Below are 27,934 nucleotides of genomic sequence, written 5' to 3' on the forward strand. Positions count from 1 at the left end.
ATGCAATTCCATGCTCCGGGTCACTAGTAGTTAGTAAATAATAATACAAGAATAACTTTTATATACCCACACTGTAAACCTGCTTTTGCCCAACCCAGTATAAATTCCAGATGGACTAAAGTATTAAATCTAAAAAGGTAAACTCTGAAAGTATTAAAATAAAATGTAAAAGAATATGTTTTACAATCTTGAAGTAGAGGAAGGCTTTTTAAGTACAGCAATGGCAGAAGTTATAATTGGAAAAATATATAGATATTTTTCCCCAACAACACTGAATGGCAGAGTGGGCACAGCCATAAAAAAGGATGAAACCTTACCATTTGTGCAGCGGGGATAGACCTAGAGGGCATTATGCTAAAAGAAGTCAGTTAGAGAAAGACAAATATCATATGGTTTCACTTATATGCAGAATCTAAAAAAACAAAACAGAAACAGACTCAGATACAGAGAACAAACAGATGGCTGCCAGAGGGGAGGGAAGTTGGAAGACTGAGTGAAAAAGGTGAAGGGATTGAGAAGTACAGATTGGCAGTTATAAAATAGTCATGGGGATGTAAAGTAGAGCATATGGAATATAGATAATAATATTGTAATAAGTATGGATGGTACCAGTTGGGTACCTGAAATATTGGGGTGGGGGAGGAGCACTTTGTGAATTATGATTGTCTAACCACTATGCTGTACACCTGAGACTAATCTATCTATCTATATATAAAAGCCCAGTGACCAGAACAGCGGAACAACCAGAACAACTGGAACTACCAGTGGCTATGACACACACTGCGGCAGCCAACCAGCCTGATCCAGGCCCTGATCAGGCGCCACCCCCTCTCTGGCTGGCCCAGCCCCCGATCGGCCCCCAACACCCAGATTGGGGGCAGAGCTGGCCAGCCAACTGCCCACAGGCCCTACCTCCAGCTGGCCCAGCCCAATGGGCCCCCATCAGGGCAGGCCGACAGGACCCCACATATGCATGAATTCATGCACCAGGCCTCCAATATAAAATAATATTGAATGTCAACTATAATTGTAAAATAAAAATTTTTAAGTAGAGATGTCCAGAAAGCATTTGAGTCTAGAGAACAACAACAATAAAAAGATACAAACTAGAGAAAAAAATGTAAGCATTTGTGAATAATCATTGAATAGGTAGATGAGATCACTTGGGGACAAGAAAGAAAAATAGCAGAGAAAAAAGGGGAAAACATGAGGGTCGTGTCACTGAAACCAAAGCAGGACAGTTTCCAGGAGAGAACAGTTGACAATGCCAAGTATGCACACACACACACACCACTGTTTAAATAAATTAATGGTAGGATATACTATACTCAGGGATTCAGAACTCAATTACTATCCATAAAGATGCCAAGTCTCTCCAAATCAATTGATCCTCAGATGCAATGTAAGACTGTATATCACTGAGTAAAATAAAATCATACAAAAATATATAGCCAGAACCGGTGTGGCTCAGTGGATGGAGCGTCGGCCTGCGGACTGGAGGGTCCCAGGTTCGATTCCGGTCAAGGGCATGTACCTGGGTTGCGGGCACCTCCCCAGTGGGGGGTGTGCAGGAGGCAGCTGATCGATGTTTCTCTCACATCGATGTTTCTAACTCTCTATCTCTCTCCCTTCCTCTCTGTAAAAAATCAATAAAATATTAAAAAAAAAAAAAAAATATATATATATATGCATTTGTATATGAGATGTATAGGTATGTGATTATGAGCATGGAGGAAAAAGAACAGAAGGACACACACTGGGAAGTTAATATAGGTACTGGTGGTCTGTAGGAGGTGGTAAGCAAGGGGGAAGTTTGGAGGAGGAAGAAAGAGGCAAAAAGAAAAAGATGCTTCTCGGGAAGCATGACTAATTTTTACCCAATGTGTACATTTATGTAAATTTATACCTGTATGTGCATACATGTTTAAACAATTTCTTAAGTAAAATTTTAAAAAAAACAGCAGAAACCGGTTTGGCTCAGCGGATAGAGCGTCGGCCTGTGGACTGAAGGGTCCCAGGTTCGATTCCAGTCAAGGGCATGTACCTGGGTTGCGGGCACATCCCCAGTAGATGTGCAGGAGGCAGCTGATCGATGTTTCTCTCTCATCAATGTTTCTGACTCTCTATCTCTCTCCCTTCCTCTTTGTAAAAAATCAATAAAATATATATTTTTTTAAAAATTAAAAAAACAGATTCTCCCAGAATTTGAAAGGGGTATTAATGAGTTTTATATTTTACTCTATGTACTTGTAAATTGTTTCAAATTCAAAAGTTATAGTACCCCAAATAAAAACTTTAAAATCTTGGACTTATACCTCATTAACTGAAGCAACAATTTGCTAAGTTCTATCCTTTTTTAATCATCCATTTAAATTTTTCTGGCCATTATTCTTTATTAAAAAATAATACCTTTAACACATAAAAATATAGAGCTTCTATCCTACATAATAAAAGCCTAATATGCTAAGTGTCTGACCATTTGACCAGTCACTATGATGCACACTGACCACCAGGGGGCAGACGCTCTGACCAGTAGGTTAGCTTGCTGCTGGGGTCTGGCCGATCGGGGCTGGACGAGATGGGCTGAACACGCCCTGGATGAATCTGTGCACCAGGCTGGTTTTGGCCTGATCCCCACAGGCCAGGCGGAGGGACCCCACCAGTGCACGAATCCATGCACCAGGCCTTTAGTTTTATATAAAAGTCCTAGCCCTGGCCAGTGTGCTCAGTGGTTGGCACACCAGCCCGTGCACCACAGGGTCTCATGTTCAATTTCCAGCCAAAGGCACATACCTGGGTTGTAGGTTTGATCTGTGCCTAGTTGGCACATGTGTAGGATGCAACCAATCAATGTCTCTGTAGCACCAATATTTCTTTCTCTCCCTCCCCCCTCCCCTCTCCCTTTCAGTCTCTCTAAAAATCAATGGGAAAAATATCCTCAGGTGAGCATTAACAACTACAAAAACAACAACAAAAAACTAACCAAAAAAAAAAAACACCTGAGGTGGAAAAACTAATTCATTTAATATTCTGTGTGACCATCCTAAACTATTTAATGCTTCTTTTTGCCACGATATCCTTAAAAACTGGAAATTATTACTTTTAAAATAGCAAATAAAAGAAAATTAGGCCAACATGAAAACCAGAAATACAATCATACATTCTGGCATGCAAAAGTCAGATCCTTTAGACAAATATTCCTGTTTCCTAAAAATAACTACTTTTTACCATTAAATGGCTACAAGTCCTAGAAATATTGTTGACTTTTCTTTCACTATCAAATGTTAATTTAGCATCTCCTTTGTAAAAAGCTGTGTTCCTTTCCTAAATTTTCAGATCTTCCCCACAGGAATTTCCTATATTTCTCATAACCAAGAAAATCCATTTATCGACCACTTACCTTATAAGGTGGGCAAAATAATAACGAATGGGATCAAAGAACCTTCAAGTTGGACCATGTCTGGCTAATTAGGGAACCTAGGCTGGTTGCCAATATAAAGGCTCTGATCAGCTGGCTGTGGGGCCCAATCCAGAATGAGCACAGTGATTTTGATCAATGGAGTCTAACCTAGTCCTCTCCCAAGGTCAAAATGTTGTTTCGTGCTTTGCAATTCTCTTGTAATATTTCTCTAATTGACACTATGCTGCAGCCATTCCTGGTGTAAGACATTTGGAAATGAAAAGTGAAACAAATGAGAATTTTCCTTTTTCATTTGTGAATAATTACAGTGATTTGAGTGAGTGCATTTCTTTCAGACAATTAATTGCTCTGGGAATCGATGTCACAAATCGATAGGTGGTGTCTGATTTCATCAATAGCTGCTCAGGGTGAGTCTAGCTTCATCAAATGTGAACACCCAATAATGGAGTGACAGTCAAACCCAAAGTATTCTTGCAAATCATGCTATACTGAGAGAAGAAATATCTCAAAAAGAAATGAAGCAATTTTAGACCACTGAGGTGTGGGCTGCGTCTGTATGTAGGTTGTGTGTTCTAGCAATCTTCTATTAGGCTGCAACAGACAGCTCAGAAAAATTTACTTCTTTTTCATTAGAGAATCTGAAAGTGACAGGAGCACAGAGTAGGAGACTCTCCCATAACCTCTCAGCAATAACCTGAAATGTCCTGATGAGGGAAGTAATCCTGGCACTGCACTGCTGCTGGGAAAGAGAAGGGGCTCCCCGGCTGTCTCATCCCAGTCTCAGCAGAAACTAGCACACTAAAGGATGAGAACTACTGCCACTACTGTCTCCTGGATATCAAGACATAGAAAGCTACAGTAATTAAGAGTGGTAACATGGGTGCATGATTACACAAACAGGCCAATAAACAAAACAGATTCCAGAAAGAAACCTACACATATATGGTCACCCAATTTGTTGGCAAGGTGGCATTGAAGAGCAGTGGAGTTGGAACAGTGTTCACAACAAATGAGACTTGTTTCAAATTGGATGTTTTTTAAAAATTGAAAAATTTTTAAGAATATTTTTTAATTGATTCCAGAGAAAGGAAGGAAACACCAGTCAGTTGCAGCTCACATACACCCTGACGAGGGATTGAACCCTACAACCTGGTTATGTGCCCTGACCAAGAAATCAAACCTGCCACCTTCTGGTGTATGGAATGTTGCTCCAACGTTAACTGAGCCACACCAGCCAGGGTGAAACTCTTCCTTTCAGTATGTCTAGATGTGGGTACTTCCTTCTCTTTCTCATTTGACTCTCTGGCCCTTCGATCTTTTTTCCTCTTCTGGTCTTCTTTTGTTACTCTAATACTGGCACATCCTCTATCCTTCACCTCACTTAAATCTGCATTCATATTTACTATTTGGTTTTGTTTGTGTACTTTTTTTCTTCTTTCTAAAAGTTTCTCAATCTGATTTTCAAACTCACTAATTCATTCTTCAGCTGTATCCATTCTACTTTTACTCCATTTTGTTATGTTCTTTATTTAAATATTATGTTTTCATATATTTATACTTGGTTTATTTCTTATATTTGTATCTCATTACCAAAATCTTCTTTTGATGTTTATTGGCTTTATTTTTAATTTCTGGGGTCTTGTTTGTTGTTTTTCTTTGAACCAGTGGCATCTCTTAATTATCACTTTACTTTGGCTTGTGAACTCATTTAACCTGGTGGTATGGGCTCTTCTGAGTGACAGTAGGCACTGGGGAAGAACTGAGGGCCAACCCTCTAGGCCCGTGGTCTGTAAACTATGGCTCGCGAACCACATGTGGCTTTTTGGCCCCTTGAGTGTGGCTCTTCCTAAGCCTTAGGAGTACCCTTATTAAGTTAATAACAATGTACCTACCTATATAGTTTAAGTTTAAATTTGGCTCTCAAAAGAAATTTCAATTGTTGTACTGTTGATATTTCGCTCTGTTGACTAATGGGTTTGCCGACCACTGCTCTAGGCCACATTGGAAGTTCAAAGAGAGGGAAGAAGATAGGCAATACGCAGGCACTACAAAAACCAGTTAATTATTTCATTTTGTTATCTACCAAGCAGGGCTTCCCCTTCACACCATAGGAGAAATGGCAATTTCCTAAGGCACTTCCAGAGTCTTGAGCCTAGATAATGACCCACAGTCCTATGAATCTGGAGGGGGAAGAGCGAACAAATAATGCACAATCTAGTCAATCCTTACCTGCTTTCCCCAAATCTTGACCCCCAAGAGCTTCTGTACTGCCCTGATTTTAGCTGAGGACACCTGCCCAGAGGTCTGCTTCACTCTGCTAGTACCTGCTGTGAGAAAGCAGGCAAAGGCAACTGGCTTTCTCCAATTAATCCATGCACAGACATTCAGCCATCTGCACCATCACCAAAACAACTTCACAATAGCCTCCCATGTCCACCGTGAGTTTTACCTTTTTTTCCTTTTAATTATTATCTAAACACATTTAAAAAACAACATTCTAATAAAATATAACAGAACTTTACATGGTTTTATTTATACATTACTGGTATTGAAAGCAACCTTTATACAAAAATTTTATACAGATAAAAAAAAATTCCTTGGCTAGGCAAAGCCTTTTAAGTGTATATACACACAAACACAGATACACACACACAAAGTATTTTACATCATTTTAAGTATACATATTTACAGATACACTATTTAAATTACTTTACAATTTACCAAAATGAGGCCATTAGAAAAGCAAATAAAAATATATGAAAACAAACTAATTAATGGTTAATTTAAAAATGCTACAAAACTATTTTTAAAAATCTAGAAAAGAAACTCATTTCTTTGAAATATCAAAATTAAGGTTTCAATATTATATTGTTGTTGCTTTTATCTTAATAACAAATTCTAACCTGTTTAAAAATAAGTTTCTTGACTAATAAGAGTTAAGCAAATCATACTGATGACTGGAACAAGCTGACTTGAGAGTAAAGAGTCAGCAATTAATAACAAATGTAGATAATCTAGTAATCCGTGTCATAAAACTGCCCTCTACATCCCCATTTAAAACATGAGGAATTCCAAGCTTCTGTGTAGTATGCAGTATCAATTGAGACTCCAAGGAATTCAGCAACTATCTGTAAGAAAAAGCTAAAGTTATGATTCTATTCTTATGATATGACCATTTCATAAGTGTCATTCTTTTAAATGAGTTCTACTTAGATAATTCTGATGTTTAAAACTAGCTTTTTACAGAATCAGTTTGGAAACCTTATCATTATACTCTGATTTTGAAAAGAATTTAATGAGACTATAGTACTTGGAGGGAAAAATCAGTTAAGAGACAAACTAGGAATGAAGCAACACATTATGCTATCATGCAAGCAAATAAAATCTCAAGTATCAGCCGAAACCGGTTTGGCTCAGTGGATAGAGCGTCGACCTTCGGACTGAAAGGTCCCAGGTTCGATTCCGGTCAAGGGCATGTACCTGAGTTGCGGGCACATCCCCAGTAGGAGATGTGCAGGAGGCGGCTGGTCGATGTTTCTCTCTCATCGATGTTTCTAACTTTCTATCTCTCTCTCCCTTCCTCTCTGTAAAAAATTAATAAAATATATAAAAATAAAATAAAATAAAATAAAATCTCAAGTATCAAATCCAATAAAAGATTTACAATGGAATTTGGAAATTTCAACTTAATAAGCATCACTTCCAGATACAAGTTAATTCTTCCATAAATGTACATTATTTTCTCAAGAGAACAGAAGTCATATTTTAAGAAAATATTTAGGTGAAACAAAAAACTCAATTTAATTTCTTAAAGGTGGTGAAAATTTTAAAGCACAGTAAATCTGAAAAATAACCAGGTCATTGTCGCCTTAAACCAGTGATGGCGAACCTATGACACGCAAACTCATTTTTTTGGTTGATTTTTCTTTGTTAAATGGCATTTAAATATATAAAATAAATATCAAAAATATAAATCTTTTTTATACTATGGTTGCAAATATCAAAAAATTTCTATATGTGACACAGCACCAGAGTTAAGTTAGCGTTTTTCAAAATTATAAAAGATAAGCCGAGCTCAAAAGGTTCGCCATCACTGCCTTAAACTATTTTTAAAGGTTCTTTAGAACAAGCTCTTTCTTCAAATTCCCCATTATTAAATCTCACATTCTGAATTATATAAATATAATTTTAACTTCACAATAAACTATTAAACATCTTCTTAAGATCCCAATAGCAAACTAGTTGCTTTGAGAGAAATTATCAGTTTCTAAAGACAGTAATTTACATCAGGTCTAGAAACAGATTTAACAGATTTATAACTCAAATATACCGAGAACCTTTCACATTAAGGTCTATGGCCAAATATGGTTTCTATTCTGATTTAATTTAATCTGAACTTAATTTAATTTAAAATTGGGTGTTTTGCATTTAAATAATCATGACTACAAATCAACTGAAAAATGATATCTTAAATATCTTTATAATTTTTCTTCTATAAAGTCCAAATATTTAAGCAGCTGATTCAGGTCTTACAGGAAAATCCTGCTGAAAAACATTGTTGCCTTAATAAACCTGTACAAGAATGGCTTTTAAAAAACTGAGGGGGGCGGGGAACTGAGGAAACAGGTCTGTGAACATTATTAATAATTTAACATGGTAAGCAATAAAAAAATAAATAAATAAAAATAAAAGGGAAATAAACTAAAAAGTGTAAACAATAAAAAAAAAATAATTTAACATGGTAAATCATGTCATCTATTCGGATGACAATGGATTCCAAGTATATGTTTTATATTTTAAAATATTAAAAATTTTTATTAATCAAATGGATTCCCTCCCACTTTAGACTCATCAGCAGTTGGAAGGTTAAGGAGGAATGCCATGCTGATCTGAAATGCAACTCTGAGCACATCCTGTGGGTTTGGTGACCTTAGAAGCCTGCACAGCAATCATCCTCCAACCTCTGACTGAAGCAGGACCCCAACTGGATGTCTCTCACCCACTACTCACATCTTTGATGACTAAAGGCCATTAACTGCAGAGTTACAGTATCAAACATCTATTTTACTAATCTTCTGTAGTATAACCATTAACTACCTGCATTTTGACTTTTCAAAGAGCTTCAATAGTTGCTGGAATCTTTCTGAGACCTGAAAAGTAAAAAATGAGTATTAGTTATAAGTATTACAATGAGATCTTTTTTTATGACTACTTCCACAAAACATCTAAAGAAAATTACTGTCAATAATAAAGAGATGAAGTAATGTCTAGAAAAATAAAATATCTTCATACTAAAGGTGATTGCTAATTTAACTTTCAATATTAATCTTTCTTTTCTAAATTCAACTTATTGGGTGATATTAATACAATTATATAGGTTTCAGGTGTACAATTCTATTATACATCATCTGTGTATCATACTGTGTGTTCACTACCCCAATTCAAGAATCAATACTAAACTTTCTTAAACAATAAACATTACAAAATTGTTTAAGATCAAAATAAGTAAATGTAAGACAACAGAAAAATAAATTAGGATTGTTCTTCCACAATCACCAAGTTTTTAACAGTCCAACATAAAAAGCCATACTTTTAAAGAAGTTGGCCAATAAGTATCTACATATTTTAAATATGTTAAAATGAAATCTAAGTATTTAAGTAGTAACATCTGTGAAACTATAGAGATGTAAAAATTGGGAAGTTACCTGAGATGAATCTTTATTCAACTTGGCAGCTACATAAGAAAATGTTTCTATTGATGGCCCGCTTTTCTGACACTCCAATAAAATTTCCCGGTCATCATTTCTACAGGGAGAAAATGATATTTAGCTTTTGTAGATTAAAGCAGAAAGGTATCAAAAATTCCACTGTCTTAATGTCCATCAATAGGTGACATTTTTATTAAAACCCATAGAAGAAAAAGTGTGTATATCAAAACATTGACAATAATCTGTAAGCACATACGTATTTCCAAAATTCTCTAAAACTAACATACTCATTTATTATTCTAATGACAAAAGGATAGATTTTTTAAAATTCTACCTTTAATATATACAGTACCTTAAAAATTAGGGTCAAACATGACGAGAGACTTAATAAGCAAAAGAACGAAAGTAAAATAGAATCCAAATCTTCCAATACCCAGGCCTCTGCTTTTTGTACATGGGCAGAACCAATATGTATTATTACAATCTCTAAGATTTTACTGTGTCATCTCCAAATTACCAGAAATTAAGGCATAGATGTCTATGGTATTAAATAAAATAATGACCAATTTCAAAATTCAGCTTCCCTCATTATGTACTCTAGTTAAGCCTGCAGATCATGAACCTCTAGTGCAGGGGTGGGGAACTTTTTTCTGCCAAAGGCTATTTGGATATTTATAAACATCATTCATGGGCCATACAAAATTATCCACTTAAAAATCAGCCTGCTATATTTGGTCAAACACTTAATTAACTTGCCCCTAATGCCTTGGCAGGGCCAGACCAAATGATTTCATAGACCTTATACGGCCCATGGGCCGGACCTTTCCCACCCCTGCTCTAGTGCAATGGTTTACAACTGTGGCTACCCTTATGTCTGAAATGGGGTCTTGAAATCAGCATTTCTCAAACAGTTCACGTAAAAGTCAAAAGTACAATCTGTTTATAAACTTTTTTGAAACTCTTAATTTAGGGAAATGCTCAAATTATAAATGGTCACACTTTTTGCTCCATTTCACCACCCCACCCATCATTCTTCCTTTCTAAAATGTGATACCAGTTCTTTACAAAGAATCATTTTTTTAAATTAACAAAGTTAGGTTAAAACACAATGAAAAGTTCTAACCATGGTGCTAATGCACATCCCTGGTTAAGAGCTACTGCTATAGATTATACCCTAGAATGTATTCTCTATTAACTTTGACTACTTTTGAAGTCATCACTTTCCTTATTTTAGGATGGGATAGAACTATGACATGACAGTATAGATTTCTGGCTTCTCAAAGTTTCCTGTTGATTTAAATGTCTCATAAGTGCTTGATTTGGCAGCACATACACTAAAATTGGAACAATACAGAGAAGATTAGCATGGCCCCTGTGCTAGAACATGCAAATTCATGAAGCCTTTCATATTAAAAAAATTAAAAAATGTCTCATAAGATCCTTACCTTGTCCATGAAACTACAATTTCTCCTTTCTTTTTAATAATATTCTTTGCAGAAAGGTTTACAGAAGTGCCAGATGCTGCTGACGGGTGGTCCTTAATCCTGGGGCTTGCCTTTAATGATGAAGGATCTTTCATCACTGTAGGGGCCTTTTTCTTACTGGCTTTCCTTTGGTGAGCTTCTCCATTCTCACCAGAATTTTGGGAAATTTTCTTGGTCCTTTCCTTACTGATTAAGTCCGTTTCCTTTCTCTGTTTTTTCTGACAAGAATGATTTAGATTAGAAAGTTTTTTCCTCTTTTTGTGAGCATTATCCAAAGCCACAGGCAACTCTAAATTATCAGAATTTGATTCCGGTTCTGATTTTAAATCATCCTTTTTTATTTCACATGAACTGGGAGAGTCTGAGGTCAAATCAATACAGCTTTCCACAATCATGCATTCCAAAGACTCATTTGCCACTTGCACCTTTTTTTCCTTACAGTTACCTTCATCTACACAAAACACCTCACACTCCAAGTGTCCAACAGCTAAAGCAGGATGGTTATCTTCACTTTTACTCTCATTTGAAACACCTTGCGTCAAATCAATAAAAGCATCTACAGTATCGGGCTGCACACTGTCTAATATCTGAGCATTTTGATCCAAATTGCTACCAGAACATCCCAACTGATTAATGTTTAAAACTCCTACTTCTATGAATTCCCCCAAGTTTTTAGTCTCAGTGACTGGATCTTTTGTGAGGTCTACATATGTGTTTGGAAGATGACCCTCGACAGAATGTGGAATTTCTTCCATGGCAGGCAATCCTGCAATGCTTTCAGGCACTTTTGGTTCCCATACTTGATGCAACTTGAAGCACTGATCAGCCACTTCATTACTATGATCCACTTTACCAGAAGCATCTTTAAGGAATTCATATATATCAGGAACCTGTGTTTGTATCATACAGCCCCGTTCTTCATGAGCTGATTTACTGCTGTCAACATTTTTGTTGGAATGTTTCAATTCTTCCACAGATTTAAAAACTGTGTTCTGACATGAAATACATTCCTTCTCTGCTGCTTCATCAGTTTCCTTTCCCACTCTGGGCAAAGATGTCAATGACTCACCAGCCACCATATTCTGTATAAGACTGGAGGGAGTAGGTGGTGCTGTGTGCCGTATTTTCACAATGAAATGATCATTGGACTTTTCCATTATGACAGCATGCATGGGTAGATTAGGGTGGTATTGAAAGCCTGGAGCAACAGACCGGCTTGTCCATGATGAAGAACAACTTGATTTACTGCTTGAATTATCAGACTCCAGAGCTAAGTGAATATCTTGTTCCGACGCATCCTCTTCCTCAAGTAAGGCATCTTCACTAAAATGGGCACTAATAACCTCTTCAGGAGTTGAACTAGACAAAACTTCAGGCTTTAAAAAACTGAGATGACCATCCGACTTCAGAGGTGATGGTACTGTTAAAGATACTGCTAAATCTTCAAGCAGGATGGAAGAAATGCAGGGCTTGCTCTTTTCTGAACTGCATACATTATCTTTACTTAAAGCTATGTTAGTGGAGACTTCAAACATACAACTTTCATCCAACACATCAGGATGAACTGGCAATGACAGCCCTGAAGACAGTGATGGGCCTTTCTCAGATGATAATAATGACCAATTATCATCACTAATCATTTTAGGACATGGAGAAACCACCCCTGAAACTAGCTCTTCTGTTGTACAAGCTGGTATAGATTCACACTTAAGACTCTCTAACAGCTGTTTCTCTGGAGTCTTTAACTCCCACTCACTTTTTTCATTACAGTTAACACTGTTGTCCAAAAGATCAGAACCTTGCAACAAACTTTTAAATATCTCACCCATCTGTGCATCACTCACTAAATTAAAAGTGAGGCTAGATGCTTGCTGTTCAGTAAGAATCTCAAAACAGCGTTCTGGCTTCAAAGCTGCATGCTGGGATGTCTGTGTATCCTCTATAGTGGTGCCTTCCATTTTTCCTGGCTTTGGGGTGCTCGGACAGTTCAGTTCCAAGGAATGCTCTTCAGATTGAGGGCATTTAATATTATTATCAAAGCAAGTGTTAAAGCTTTTTTTAATGTCATTCTTTAATGTGTTAATTTCAGAGTTATTTTGGTCTTGATGTTTGTCCTCAGATTTTTTACATCCTAGTGAATACCTGGAATAAATAGAATCTTCTGATTTTGAGGATTTCTTTTTCGGCATTTCTTTGCTGGAGTTGATCATATTCCCCTTCTGGCAATTTGAATATTGTAGTTTTTCTTTACTTTTGTCCAATTTCCCTTCATCACTATCACTGCCAAAGTTTGTAAAACCACAAAACTTTATTAAGATTTTCTTAAGCTTTGCAAATAAATGATCAAGTTGTTCATCTACAAATTTCCATGCTTTCTTTTTCATATCTGGTAGTTGTTGTTCAAATAACCGATCCACTATGCCATTCTTTTTAACTTGCTTAAGTTTGGATTCTATAACATCACAAAGATTCTTCTGTAAAGTAGTCACTGACTTAGAGATTTTGGATAAGTCAAGGTGTTTAATGAGTGATGTAAAACTCAAAATTGCTGACTCAATAATTCTATGAAATTGTTTTAATGGAAATTTAATCTTGAATTTCATGTAGTTTTTCCTTACATGTTTTCTTATCATTCGTAACATGTGCATAACCTCTGGTACAGAAGAAGGTACAGCAATAATTGGAACTATTTTTTCCAGAACGGAGGTACTCATTGTCTTATCTTTTTTCTCTGTTTTTGAAGACCTGCTAGATTCACTCTGTCTCTTATTCCAATTCCTTTTGGTCTGCTGAACTTTCATAGATGTTTTCCTTTTGTCTTGATCCAAATGCACAGTACTTTTCTTATTTCCTGGACTAGTTTTTCTGTTCTGCCCTTCAGTAGAAACTCTAGGTTTGGCAATTTCTTCAAAACTATTTTGTAGTTTAGAGTTTTCACTGTCGCTTATAATTTCTCCTTCTTCTAATTCAACTAAAGATGAATTCTTATGAGAGTCTGCCTCTGTAAATTTGTCAGACTTGCAAATGGGCTTTTGATTTTCCTTGTTGAGATCAGACTGACTCTTGGAGGTGGAATGAGCTGAATTTGGTGGAAACACATCTGTGGAAGAGAAAAGTATATGATAATCACATGACCCTTAGAATCATAGTCATTTGATATTTCTTTACTAAATATAACCCAAAAAAGAATGCTGAAGCATTTCATTATTTTAATACCTTTTTACAGAATGTTAATGCCTAACACTTGCTCATATCACTGGTTTTTACTGTTCTCAGAAGGTATTCAAGTGTCTGACAACAGTGATAGTTTGGTTTTTTGGATAACCATCAATCTATTGTTCAGGTATCTTTACTTCAGGTTAGCAGCATCACCTACTCTATGCCATCTGATGATAGCTTTTGAACAATAAAAACTGATCTGGTACTAGCCAGTTTGGCTCAGTGAATAGAGCACTGGCCTGAGGACCAAAGAGTTCTGGGTTTGATTCCAGTCAAGGGCACATATCTCAGTTGCAAGCTCCTCCCCAGCCCAGGCCCTGGTAGAGGCAACCAATCAATTGTGTTTCTTTCACATCAATATTTCTCGGTCTTTCCCTCTCTTCCACTCTCCCTAAAAAATAAAAATAAAAAATAGATCTGAAAGCAAGCAAGCAAAGAATATCTGAAATAATCTGTCCTTCCACTCCTTCTTTTTGCAGAAATAAGAATTACTGGGGGGATGGGGGGGGTATCGTGGGGATAAGGACACATATGTAATAACTTAATCAATAAAAAATTTTTTAAAAAATTACTGAGAGAAACCAAGATGGCGGCATAGGTAAACACCAGAAATTGCTGCCTCGCACAACAACTTCAAAAATACAACTAAAAGACAAAACGGACATCATCCAGAACCACAGGAAGACTGGCTGAGTGGAAATTCTACAACTAGAAGGAAAGAAAAAAGCACACTGAGACTCAGAGGAGGTGCGGAAGTAAAGTGCAGAAGTACAGAGGCGCATGTGGAAACGGCTGGCAGCTGAGGACACGGTTGTCTTTTTCAATTGGGAGTCTCAAGCTCCAGACTGCTCTGAACTCCAGTTCCAGGCGAGTCTCTGGGGACCCAGACTCATACGGGGAGAAACTGGACTGTCTGGCATTGGTTGGAACTCGAAGGCGGCTTTCTCTCAGAGGTGCTTGCAACGATTACCAGGACACTGAGATGCAGGGCCCCTTAGGATAGGACTGAGGAGCAGCCATAGCTGCTTGCTCTGCCCTGTTGATCCCCTGAGACCCCGCTCCAACCAAGCTGTGTGCAGAGGCTTTTGCATATGAAAGGCCTGGCCCTTTGCAATCTGAAAATTACTTAACAAACTGCAACTGAGCCAGACAGACCCAGAGAAGAAGGCCCAAGGCCCCACAGCAGCTTGCATTGCTTCACAGCTGGGCCTCATCTGGGCACCTCCAAAACCCAAACAAAGAAGAGGAATGTGCAGATCTCTCCATAGCTCCTGCTGGGTAGCCTCAGGCCGAGGCTAAATTAGCACCTCCTTAGAGATCCAAGAGCCAGTGTACCCAGTGGTCAGAGTGGGACCATCCACATTACAACTCCTCAGATCCATAAGGGACACATTCAGGGGGCAGACTCAGTGAGCACCAAAGCCCCACTGAAGCAAGTCTTGCCCCATGAGGGTGTCTCCAGCACAGAAGGTCTCCCACTGCAGACACAGCTGATTCTCACAGCCAATTGGCCTGGAGGTCAATTCCTCTCAGTGATTACAACAATCAAGGCTTAACTACAAGACTGTGCACAAAGCACACAAAAGGGGTGCATCAAGAGTGTCCACCTCAGGTAATTGGGGAGGCTGAGCCACTGGGCCCTATAGGACACCTAGCACACAAAGCCACTCTATCAACACAGGGAAGCATAAAAAATGCGGAGATAAAGAAACAGTCACAAATGACAGAAATGGAGGAAAGCAAACTACTGGATATAGTGTTCAAAACCACACTTATAAGGTTTTTCAAGAATTTTCTAGAAACTGCCGATAAATTTAGTGAAGCCCTCAAGAAATCTAGTGAGACCCTCGAGGTTATGAAAAAGGACCAACTAGAAATTAAGCATACACTGACTGAAATAAAGAATATTATACAGAGTCCCAACAGCAGACTAGAGGATCGCAAGAATCAAGCCAAAGATTTGAAATACGAAGAAGGAAAAAACACCCAACCGGAAAAGCAAAATGAAAAAAGAATCCAAAAATATGAAGATAGTGTAAGGAGCCTCTGGGACAACTTCAATTGTACCAACATCTGAATTATAGGGGTGCCAGAAGGAAGAAAGAGAGCAAGATATTGAAAACCTATTTGAAGAAATAATGACAGAAAAATTCCCCTACCTGGTGAAAGAAACAGACTTACAAGTTCAGGAAGTGCAGAGGACCCCAAACAAAAGGAATCCAAAGAGGACCACACCAAGACACATCATAATTAAAATGCCAAGAGCAAAAGACAAAGAGAGAATCTTAAAAGCAGCAAGAGAAAAACAGTTACCTACTAGGGAGTACCCATATGACTGTCAGCTGATTTCTCAACAGAAACTATGCAGGCCAGAAGGGAGTGGCAAGAAATATTCAGTGATGAATACCAAGAACCTACAACCAAGATTACTTTACCCAGCAAAGCTATCATTCAGAATTGAAGGTCAGATAAAGAGCTTCACAAATAAGAAAAGGCTAAAGGAGTTCATTACCACCAAACCAGTATTATATGAAATGCTGAAAGGTATCCTTTACGAAGAGGAAGAAGAAGAAAAAGGTAAAGATACAAATTATGAACAAATACACATCTATCAACAAGTGAATCTAAAAATCAAGTGAATAAAAAAATCTGATGAACAGAATAAACTGGTGAATATAATAGAATCAGGGGCATAGAAAGGGAGTAGACTGACTATTCTCGGGGGGAAAGCGTGTGGGGGGTGCAGGAAGAGACTGGACAAAAAGCGTATACCTATGGATGAGGACAGTGTGTGGGGGGGTAAGGGCAGAGGGTGGGGTGGGAACTGGGTGGAGGGGAGCTATGGGGGGAAAAAAGAGGAACAACTGTAATAATCTGAATAAAGATTTAATTTAAAAAAATAAAAATAAATAAATAAATTACTGCCCAGCCAGTGTGGGTCAGTGGTTGAGCATTGACCTATGAATTAGGAGGGCTTAATCCTCAGTAGGGGGCAAGCAAGAGGCAGCCAATCGATGATTCTCTTTCATCATTGATGTTTCTATTACTCTCTCCCTCTCCCGTCCTATGAAATCAATAAAAGTATATATTTTTAAAAATTACCTAAATTAAGACAAAAGTCTCAATTTCTAGTTAATGTAAGTCTGAATGTGTTGTTATTAAAAAAGAAAAAGCAGGGCGGAGCAAACAGAAATGGCTGCCAGTCAGCCCTGCTACTGAAGAGGTCCCAGCATAGGAACAATGATCCCTGCATGTACCTCTGTCTGGGAGAAAGCCACCCCCGAGTTCCTGCCCAGATGCCAGACAATCCAGTTCCTCCTCGTATGTGTCTGTGTTCCCCAGAGCCTCACCCTGGTTCTGGAGCTCAGAGGAAGTGTGACTTCATGTGCATTCCAGTACAATGGACTCTCCTTCGTCTATCTCATCTACCTCTTGCTCATCCCTCTGTTTTCAGAACCAACAAGAGCGACAATGCAAGGTGTATGACAACATCTGAGTGAATCCCCCACAGACATATCCACCCTGCTGACGGTGACACTTGACTTTCTGACATGTAACTTCCTCTCAGGCTCTCAGAAGGTCCACATCTGCTGGGCACAGTTCATTCCTGCCCCTACCCTCCAGAGTTCTGCACCCTCCCCACCAGCCCCACCAAAAAAAAAGAAAAAGCACTTCATCTTGTTTATGCATTTTTACATTCTCAAAAAAAGATTAAGTTATAAAATATAAACTATTACCTTTATGATTGTTATATAATGGAACTCGAGAGGGGCTTTCCAGTCTAAGTACTTTTGCTACAGGTCTCACTGGACTACTCAGAGGACTAATGATTTCTGGAATAGGTCTTAGGTGATTAAGGTCAATGCTCAGAACCGAATTCTCATCATTATATACTGAGTTTGTTTCACCAATTTCCATTTTGTGGTCCATTAACTCAGTATGCTGAAGTGAAGATTTTAGAGTCTCTTTAGGTAAACAAGGCTCCAGATGACAAGACTCACTCTCAACCAGTGGTGTTTCTACAAGAGAAGGCTCGAACTTTGGATTACCAACTTCTGAAAGGACTACTGGTAAAATGTCAGCTTTTTCAATTGAAGGCTGCAAAATGCTTTCATTGGATTTGGCAACTTTTGTTGAAAAAGCCTCCTTCATTTCCGTAACTTCAGAAATATTACACAAATTTAAACTGTCATTTCTTTTGGTATCCAATTCCATGCCAAAGTTTTGAGAAACATTTGTTTGTAGTATGTCCAGTGCCACAGGTACTGCTGTCCTTGTACCATTAATGGTTTGTTCCATTTCTGCTGCTGAAGGAAACAAAGATTCTGCTTGTTCCATTTCCACAGGTACTGAAGAAGAAGTCTCTGTACCACAAATGGGCAAGTCACACTGCGTAGTATTCTCAACAGATTTAATTAACAAACTATTTTCTTCTTCTGTTTTCCTTTCCAGAATACTGGTCCTGGGTTCAGATGATGCTGTTGCAAGAGCATCTTCTGGTTCCAATAACTTTGATTTGGTTTCCTCTGTGATATGTTCACTCACAGAGGGAACACATATCACTGTTTTATCCTGTACCAAGGACTCTAAATCACATATGCTACTGGATTTGGGAGTATTGGTTATTTTATGCTGATTATTCTGAGGAATAGGCTGCTTTTTAGCAGGAGAAAGAGTTAAGTTCAATTTTTCCATAAAACTCAACTTTAAGTCTTTGTTTTTTGTTTCATTTGGACCACTCTCAGCTTTAATTGCAAGGTCTTTATTATCTGTGCGTTCAGAAACATCATTATTAGAGACTTCACCTTTATCATTTTTCAGTCCATTCTGTCTCTTTAAATCAGTAGTGGTTTGCTTGGTTTCTTTGTTAATCTTCTGCAAATGTCCCATAGATGTTCTTTTTTCACTTCTCATATACCTGTTTTCTTCTTTGCTTTCTTGTTCTCTTTTCCTCTTATCTTCAGTTCTATGCCTTTCTGCTTCTAAGGGTGTATTTCCCCTTTGGTGCACAGCATCAACTTCCTTGGGGTCAATGTGTTTGTGAGTTCTACTGGTTGAAAGGGAGGATGAACATCTTCCTTCTTGAAAACTATGATTACTTACACCCCGGTCTCTTTTACCATCTTCCCTGTCTCTTCTGTCTTCTAGATGGTATTTACTTGAACTATGAGATTTTATTTCATTCTTAGAATGAGGAAGAGATGATACTCGTTCAGACCTTCGCCAATAATCTTGGTCTTTTACTACTGATTTGGGTTTTTGATCAACTTTTCTTTCTTCTTTGTCTTGTGATTTAAGTTCTTTTTTACTTATATTTTGTGATCTTTCACTTTGCCTCTCTAGTTTTCTATCGCTCTGAGATTCTACTCGAGTATGTGACCTCTCTCTAAAGGTCTCCTTCTGCCAGGAACAGCCAAAGCGTTCATTTTTATAATCCAAATCTGTGTTACTTTTAAACTTTGAATTTTTGCTTTCAGTCTTTGATTCACCTTTACCATATTTCTCAGAACGTCCTTGTAGCCTTGGACTGGCCTCTGAGTTCCTTGGTTCACCATCACCACAGCTAGTGTTTAAGTCTTTTCGTATTCTATCAGTTCCTCTACTATAATAGCTATATCCACTATCTTTCTTCCCTCTTCTATTATCCTCACTTGAGCTACTCTCACCAACCTGATAATGGGAACGTGACCAAATGCCATTGGTGCAGTGTTTTTCACTAGATGAAGGCAAATGCAGAGTGCTTTTTTTTTCCAAATGCGGTTTTACTTCCTTTTCGATGTTTGGGAGTGAAGTGCTATGATGTCCATCTTTAGAAATATCACATTTCACCTTGTGATCAGTCTTTGCACAATCATCCAAATGGGGAGGTCTGGATGTAAAGTCTTTTGTTTTAACTATATCTGACGTCCTTGCAGTTTTACGATTATTTCGAAAATGTGGAAATTCAGACAATCTATTAAGAAATAGAAATTAACAACAAAAAAAAATTATTGCTTTTTAATAATCTAAATTTTAATCACATGTAATACACTTTAAAAGTCAGGGGCTCACATACTAGAAACACTAATTTTACTTTGTATAAAGGCATGAGTAGTAAGAAGTTACCAGCTTCCAACTAAATGGGCCAGTTTTCAAACCATGGAACTCTCTTTCATTTCTCTTTTCAAACAAGCTCTGGAGGACGTCTCAGTTCTATCCTAGCACTTGCCAATGTCTTTTAGACTTTCTTCACCACAGGCATAGAACTCCCAAACTAACCACAAATTCACTTCTTTTAGAACAGTGACATGATTTTTTACCCTCACTCACTGCAGGCCAACTGAAATAGAAGGAAGATGAAACTGTGGGAAAACAGAAATGACCTGTTTTACATATAATACCACAGTAAACCAAAGCATCAATAGCCATCTTAAAGTAGCACATACTGCACAAAGAAAAAGAATAAAGAGTTGTCATTCTTTCCTAAGGAAATGGTATTTATTGTTTTGTGCGTTTTTTAAAAAATCCTAAGTCTTAAAGTTTTATATTAATGTTTTGGAAAATTAGCAGTTTTCTTAACAAGTATGTAAATAACTAATTTTAATTTTTTATAATAAGTCAATCTTCCTGAACTTCCTTCCAAAACTTCCCTGAATTTCCACAAATCTACTCCCAATTAGTACTATGTGTAGAGAAAAGGAGGAGATTTTTAGACAACAAAGGAGAACATAGGAGATGTACAACCTAAGGCAATGAGTAGAACTTATATGGATCTTGTTTGATTGCACTTTATCCCCTCAAAATTCATTTGTTGAAATCCTAATCCCCAGTACTTCAAAATGTGATCTTATTTGGAGATAGGGTCTTTACAAAAGTGCCCTGGTTTGGGCAATAAATTAAATGGTCATTCTACACCTAGGTCTCTAACGTACACCAGCTGAATGAATGATAGGAAATCTATTCAGCTCAATGAAAGAGATTTGATCATAAATTCAGTTTTAGATGAGATAATTTTTAAAATTTTATACAGATGTGAAGTAGTAATCTACATATAAATGGAAATGACCTAGTATGAGTAAGATTACTTCATCAGAAAATACTGACAGACATAGATAAGCTTTGAGGAATTCCAACTTAGCCAAGTACAGAAGAATAAATCTCAACTTAGGAAGAAAACTAAAAATTATGAAAGCCAAAGGGAGAAAACTATTTCAGAAAAGGAGGGTCAACTATGTCAAAGAGCATGTGAGTATCAGTTAAAATGAGAAGTCAAAATTACTTGATGTATTTAGTGGTAGTTAGTGTTAACCAAATGATAACTGTTTCAATGGACAAATGGAAACAAGTCAGCATGTATTAGGTTCAAGAGTAAGTAGAAATAGGAAATTGAGACAGAAAGTTTATATATTGTTTGGGGGTTTGACTACAAAGGAGAAGAGAAATATTCTCTGGAACAGATTATTAGCCCCAACGAGAGAGAGAGAGAATATCCATTTGAGAGAGAAAAGAATATACAATTGAGAGATAGTTTTGGGGTTATCTACTGACTAGAGTCCCAGTGCACAAAAATTTGTGCACTCAGAGGGGTCCCTCAGCCCTGCCTGTGCCCTCTCGCAGTCCGGGACTCCTTGGGGGATGTCCACCTGCTGGCTTAGGCCCGCTCCCCAGGGAAATGGGCCTAAGCTGGCAGTCAGATATCCCTCTGGCAGCCTGGGAACCCTCTGGGGATGTCCACTTGCCAGGGGGGAGCAGGCCTAAGCTGCATTCGGACATCCTTAGCGCTGCTGAGGAGGCGGGAGAGGGTCCTACCACCACCGCTGTGCTGGCAGCTGGCAGCCTGGCTTGTGGCTGAGCAGAGCTTCCCCTGTGGGAGCGCATTGAGCGTCTGCCCCCTGGTGGTCAGTGTGTTTCATAGTGACCAGTCATTCTGCTGTTAGGGTCAATTTGCATATTACCCTTTAATTATATAGGATAGGAGATATGAGCACAGATGCACTTTTGATACTTTAGTAATTTAGTGGGGGGCTTAGAAGGACCCATAACACATATACAACCATCTTCTCAGGAGTAAAGAATACCAGAGAAAGATCCCAGTATATTCAAAACTGAATATATTCAGAGGTATGTGGCAATATTCTACTTAATAATCATATATGTCATTATAATATATCATTATAATATACCATTAGTCACTTACAGTAAAACCGTACATATTTAATAAAATGCATCACTTTTATATCTTTGCAAAGTTAAAAATGTTACACATATCAATACCGATATAATTTATAGATCCAAACCTCTCAATTATACCTTTGGTGAAGGCTACTAATTTCTTCATCCTTGCGGTGTATTTCCATTCTAGCAGTTTTGATAAGTGCTGAAATATTCTTCTTAAGAGACTGGTTTTCAGTTTTTAAGCAGAAATTCTAAACATCATAAAATATATTTAATAAAGTATATATTATAGGATTATTAAACTACTACTTATAATAGGTAATGATTATTGAATGCTAACTACATGCCAAGCATCATATATTACATCTTATATAATTCTCAAGAAAGTCCTATGAGAAGTGCTATTATGCTCATCATACAGATGGGACAGCTGAGATTCAGAGAAGATAAATGGCACCAGAGAAAGTCATTTAAAGTGAAACTACTTAAAATAGGAATCAAAATGAAAAAAACACACACACACAAATAAAAAAAAGTTCTCCCAGGGCCATTATCTTGAAAACTAAAAATAAAAATGATAAAAATTAGGTTATATTTAACAACTTAGCTTTAATGTGCAACAATATAACTAATTCTCAGATGAACAAAGAATGAATCTAGCCCTGGCCTGTTTGGCTCAGTGGATAGAGCATCAGCCTGCGAACCGAAAGGTCCCAGGTTCGATTCCAGTCAAGGGCACATGCCCAGGTTGTGGGCTTGATCCCCAGTGGGGAACTTGCAGGAGGCAGCCAATCCATAATTCCCTCTCATCATTGGATCTATCTATCTCTCTCTCTTCCTTCCTCTCTGAAATCAATAAAAACATAAAAATATTTTTTTTAAAAAAAAAGAATGAGCCGAACCGGTTTGGCTCAGTGGATAGAGCGTCAGCCTGCGGACTCAAGGGTCCCAGGTTCGATTCCGGTCAAGGGCATGTACCTGGGTTGCGGGCACATCCCTACTGGGGGCTGTGCAGGAGGCAGCTGACCGATCTCTCTCATTGATGTTTCTAACTCTCTATCCCTCTCCCTTCCTCTCTGTAAAAATTCAATAAAATATATTAAAAAAAAAAAAAAAAAAAAAGAATGAATCTAAAATTGACTGGTTCTTTGGGGGAAACAGAAAAGAGAAACATTACTAAAAAATAAAAATAGGAACAAAACACGACATTCCTGATTTTTGCAGCATGATCACAAAATCACATTGGCAAAAATACTAAGAGCAACACCATTTTCCCCAACAGCCATTCTAAGTCTTTACTCATCAAACCGTTCTCTTTTAAACCAACTAATCTCATCTCTACAAATTTTCTATTATTTAACTGGTAACTAGCTAACAGATCTTTTATGTAAATGTCATTTAACAAATCAAGCAGTTTTCCTTCATCAGTTGTATAGGAAATTATGCATGTTTTGACAGATTTTCTATTTCATTTAATACTAAGAAGAAAATTTCCTTATAAAATGCCAACGCTTTAGAATTTTAATTTCTAACCAATTTTTTTATTTTAAAAGTTAATAGGACAAAACATAAAATATTCATTATAATAGTACCTGTGTCTGTATTTCCTTAAATTTTTTCATCAGCTCTTTCATTTGTAGCTGACATTTTCCATATTTTATTTGCAACTGTAATATATAAGAAGATTAATTTAAGCATCATTCTAAACTATTTTCTTAGCTTAAATGACATTTCAAAATATTTAAAATTTTATAAATCAACCACTAAAAAGGGGAGATGAGGTCTAGTTCTGCTCACAGGGATTTAGTAAGATTACTGGTTTTAAAGTTGGACTTAAACACAGACAACAGTATGGTGATTTCAAGAGGGGAAGGGCGTCGGGTAGGTGGAAGAGGGTAAAGGGAGAATAAATGGTGATAAAGAGAGACTTGAATTTGGATGGTGAACACAGAATACAATATATAGATGTTGCATTATAAAACTGTACATTTGAAACCTATATAATTTTATTAGCCAATGTTACCCCCAATGAATTCAATAAAAATTTAAAAATAAATAAAGTTGACCCTACCAATAATGTATTTTGTTTGGTTTCAGATTCACTCTCCAAACCTTAAATTCAAGTAAGGTAGAAAAAAATTTCTAATTTAAGTCTTAGGACATCTTATAACTTAGTACAAATCATGAAAAATAAAATGTTATATCACACTGATTGTTGATGTTTTATATATTTAGACACTTAAATTTAATCAAACAAAATTATAACTAAATTTAGACAAGCATTCAGAAAACATTATTTAAAGAGCAGATCTAAAGACAGAAACTGACTTAAATATTCTTTTAGCCTAAGAGTTCCTTCCTAAACACAGAATGTTTGTCCAAAAGTAAGTGAATGAGTGTAAAGAGCTATAAAAGTGTAAAATAACTGTCTTTAATAATTCTGGCAACCCATACATCATTATATGTTGCCTCCTTTGCAGTTCCTTCTTCAGTAAGAATTTCTTCATACAAATCCAAACAATTTCTGGATGGTTCACAGGACTTGGAAGAACTATCTAAAACAAACAAACAAAAAGAAAACCTTATATTAAAATATGTCTTTCCAGAGTCAATGCAATACCATAAAAATTCCAATGTCATTTTTCACAGAAATACAACAATCGTAAAATTTGTATGCAACCACAAAGACTACAAATAGCTAAAGCAATCTTACAAAAGATAAAGCTGAAAGTATCACAATTTCTGATTTCAAACAATAGTACACACCTACAGTAATCAAAACTATATGTATTGGCATAAAAACTGACATATAGAGCAAGGAACAAAACAGAAAGCCCAGAAATAAGCTCTCACACATATAGTCAATTAATTTATGACAAAGAAGCCAAGAATATACAATGGAGAAAGTTAGTCTCTTCAATAAAGAGCCTGTTCCATTCAAAACTGAACAACCACATGCAAAAGAATAAAACTGGATCCCTGTCCTAGCCAGTTTGGCTCAGTGGATAGAGCGTCAGCCTGTGGACTGAAGGGTCCTGGGTTCGATTCCAGTCAAGGGCACATGCCCAGGTTGCGGACTCAATCCCTAGTGGGGGGCGTGCAGGAGCATGCCCAGGTTGCGGACTCAATCCCTAGTGGGGGGCGTGCAGGAGGCAGCCGATTGATGATTCTCTCTCATTGTTGATGTTTCTCTTTCTCTTTCCCTCTCCCTTCCTCTCTGAAATCAATAAAAATATATTAAAAACAACAACAACAAAAAAAAACAACTGGATCCCTATCTTACACCATATGCAAATATTCAACTCAAAATGGATTAAAGACTTAAATATAAGACCTGAAACCATAAATCTCCTAGGGGGTGAAAAGACAGGAGGTAATGATTTTTCTGGATTTGACACTAAAAACAAACACAATGAAAGCAAAAATAAACAAGTGGGACTACATCAAATTAAAAAGCTCCAGCACAGCAAAAGAAACCTTCAACAAAATGAAAAGGCAACCTACCCAATGGAAGAAAATATTTGCAAATTACTTATCTGATGAAAGGTTTAATACCCAAAATATATAACGGCTGGTGTAGTTCAGTGGTTGAGCATAGGCCCAGAAACCAGGAGGTCAGTTTGATTCCTGGTCAGGGCACATGCCTGGGTTTTGGGCTCAATCCCCAGTGGAGGGCATTCAAGAGGCAGCTGATCAATGATTCTCTCTCATCACTGATATTTCTATCTCTCTCTCCCTCTCTCTTCCTCTCTGAAATCAATAAATAGAAGTGAAAACAGGAACTTACAGAGATGTCTGCACTCTGTATGTTCACTTTGGCATTATTCACAATAGGCAATATGTAGACAAAACCGAAATGTCCAACAATGGATGAATGGATAAAAAAGGTATGTGTGCGTGTGTACAACACAATGGAATTATTATTCAGTCATGAGAAAGAAGGACATTCTGTCATTTATGACAACATGGACCTTGAAGGCATTATAGTAAGTGAAATAAACCAGAAAAAGACACACACTGTATAATATCACTTCCAAGTGGAATCTAAAAAAGCCAAATGCACAGAAACAGAAACTAGAACAGTGGTTAGCTGGAGGTTGGGGTGAGGAAAAAGATATGTTGACCAAAGTACAAACTTCCAGTGTAAGATGAATAAGTTCTGGTGAGCTAATATACAGCATAGTCATTAGAGTTAATAATACTGTATTACATAATTGAAAGTTGCTAAGAGAATCTTAAATGTTCTCACCACAAAAAAAGACAGTAATCATGTAATGTGATGCAGGTGTCAGCTAATTCTATGGTGGTAATCATTTTGCAATACACAAATGTATCAAATCAACACATGTACTCATTAATCTTAATTTTATGTCAATTACAACTCAATAAAGGTGAAGAAGAAAGAAATGTGTTTAAAATTTTGGATGTTGTGTCTATCACAACTCAATGAACTATACATTTCTCCATCTCCTGCATTTCATCCATATTTATAATGATTTGGCAAATTAGAGTTGGAAAAGCAATTTACCTAAAATGCTATGTCAACAAATCAGGTATGAGGGTGATATGTGTTCAAAGCCTTAGAGATTTGATCATGGAAAAGGTTTCCAATTTGGATAGGTCATGAGGCTCTCTGCATATCACAATCTTACTGATATATTTAAAAATATTTATAGTAACTATCCTTTTCAAAAGTCCTAGTATCATGTAACCTGTGATAGTATGAGTAGTAAATATGTACAGACAAGACCATCAGTTGCTTTTCAATGGTACAAAATATTTTTGCACAATGTACTTAAATCTGAGACCTAGATGAATAACAAACCTAAGCACTAAGATGTTTTACTGATCAAGCTTTGGGCAAGAATACAATTACCTAAGTGTAATCATTTAAAAAAAATGGGCAGATTGTTCAGGATCTATGAGTTATTCTAGAAATTAGTAACAAAATAAACACTTTCAATAGACTGACCAAACAAAATGAAACTATTTCGTGTACCGGTGGGGGGTCCCTGGGCGTGGCCTGTGGGGATCTGGCCGAAACCCGCAGTCCAACATCCCCTGAGGGATGTAGTAGTGCGAGAAGCAGCAGGCAGCCAGGGAGGAGCCTGAGCCAAGGCCAGGTGCCATGCCGCTTCCGTTCATCCCGGCCCCACTGCCACTCAGTAGGCTCGCTGCCATTCTGCTGCAGTCTCCATGCACCCGTCCTAGGGCGATACCGGTGCACCCATGACTGAGAAGGGGCCACGGGCTTGCTGCCGGTCAGTCCTGATGCCAGTCCTGGTCCAGATGGGGGAGGGGCGCACATGGGGAGTGCCGGTGGGAGAGGCTCACGCCACAGCAGCTGCGCTTGCCAGCCTGTTACCCCGTCTGCGCCCAGCTGTCAGCTGAGCAGCATCCGGCTGTGGGAGCTCACTGACCACCAGGAGGCAGCTCCTGCATTGAGCGTCTGCCTCCTGGTGGTCAGTGCGCGTCATAGCGACCAGTTGAACTGTCGATTAGGCTCTTATATATAGAGAATAGATTTACATACCAGAAACAGCACTGTCCAACCCAGCATATATGTCCAGAGAACCTTCATCATTATTTTTAAGAGGAGAAGCTGCAAGAAAATGAAATTAAAGACTAGTTAAAACTAATTTATTTCACTTAGGGGAGCTTTTTTTTTTTTAGTTATCACTGTGTCTTTATTTCTATTCTCTACTATGAAAAGTTCTCCTAGGGAAATTTTTTCCATTCCTACTTTGAGGAACCAGGAAAAGAAAGAGACCCTATTAGTATTGCAACAAAAAATAATTATTTTACAGTTTATTCAGCCTTATAAACAGGAAGATCTTAGCACATAGGTTTATGACTCTATTACCTCAGAAGTATACTTAAAAACTTACTTTCAAAACATACTAGGGAGAAGGTTCCAATTTCAGTAATAGCAAAATAGTGTCTATCAG

General features: G+C 37.5%; 1 protein-coding gene and 1 non-coding gene across 8 annotated transcripts in view; one reads left to right on the forward strand and one right to left on the reverse strand.

The window, feature by feature from the left end:
- Window positions 1–5,974: 5,974 nt before the first annotated feature.
- Window positions 5,975–27,934, reverse strand: part of CASP8AP2 (caspase 8 associated protein 2) — a 30,564-nt gene continuing 8,604 nt past the window's right edge. For 5 of the 7 annotated variants that reach the window (XM_070418079.1, XM_070418077.1, XM_070418078.1 and 2 more), the window contains exons 3-11: window positions 27,520–27,588; window positions 24,441–24,541; window positions 23,579–23,653; window positions 22,122–22,237; window positions 17,570–19,785; window positions 10,575–13,713; window positions 9,127–9,226; window positions 8,519–8,571; window positions 5,975–6,549 (exon numbers count right to left, since the gene is read on the reverse strand). In XM_070418079.1, the coding sequence (XP_070274180.1) occupies window positions 6,546–6,549; window positions 8,519–8,571; window positions 9,127–9,226; window positions 10,575–13,713; window positions 17,570–19,785; window positions 22,122–22,237; window positions 23,579–23,653; window positions 24,441–24,541; window positions 27,520–27,588 (5,873 nt within the window). In that variant the 3' untranslated portion in view covers window positions 5,975–6,545. Of the gene's footprint in view, window positions 6,550–8,514; window positions 8,572–9,126; window positions 9,227–10,574; window positions 13,714–17,569; window positions 19,786–22,121; window positions 22,238–23,578; window positions 23,654–24,440; window positions 24,542–27,519; window positions 27,589–27,934 lie in introns of those variants that run through there. The other 2 variants (XM_070418081.1, XM_070418080.1) reach the window with 1 other exon arrangement.
- LOC139013307 (U6 spliceosomal RNA) lies at window positions 10,440–10,543 on the forward strand. Its single transcript, XR_011471971.1, has one exon. It is a non-coding gene; the product is annotated as a U6 spliceosomal RNA (small nuclear RNA).

This window comes from Myotis yumanensis, unplaced genomic scaffold (genome assembly GCF_028538775.1).
Source record: "Myotis yumanensis isolate MYYU_CA2020_CCGP unplaced genomic scaffold, mMyoYum1.0.hap1 SCAF_6, whole genome shotgun sequence".
Lineage (NCBI taxonomy): Eukaryota > Metazoa > Chordata > Mammalia > Chiroptera > Vespertilionidae > Myotis > Myotis yumanensis.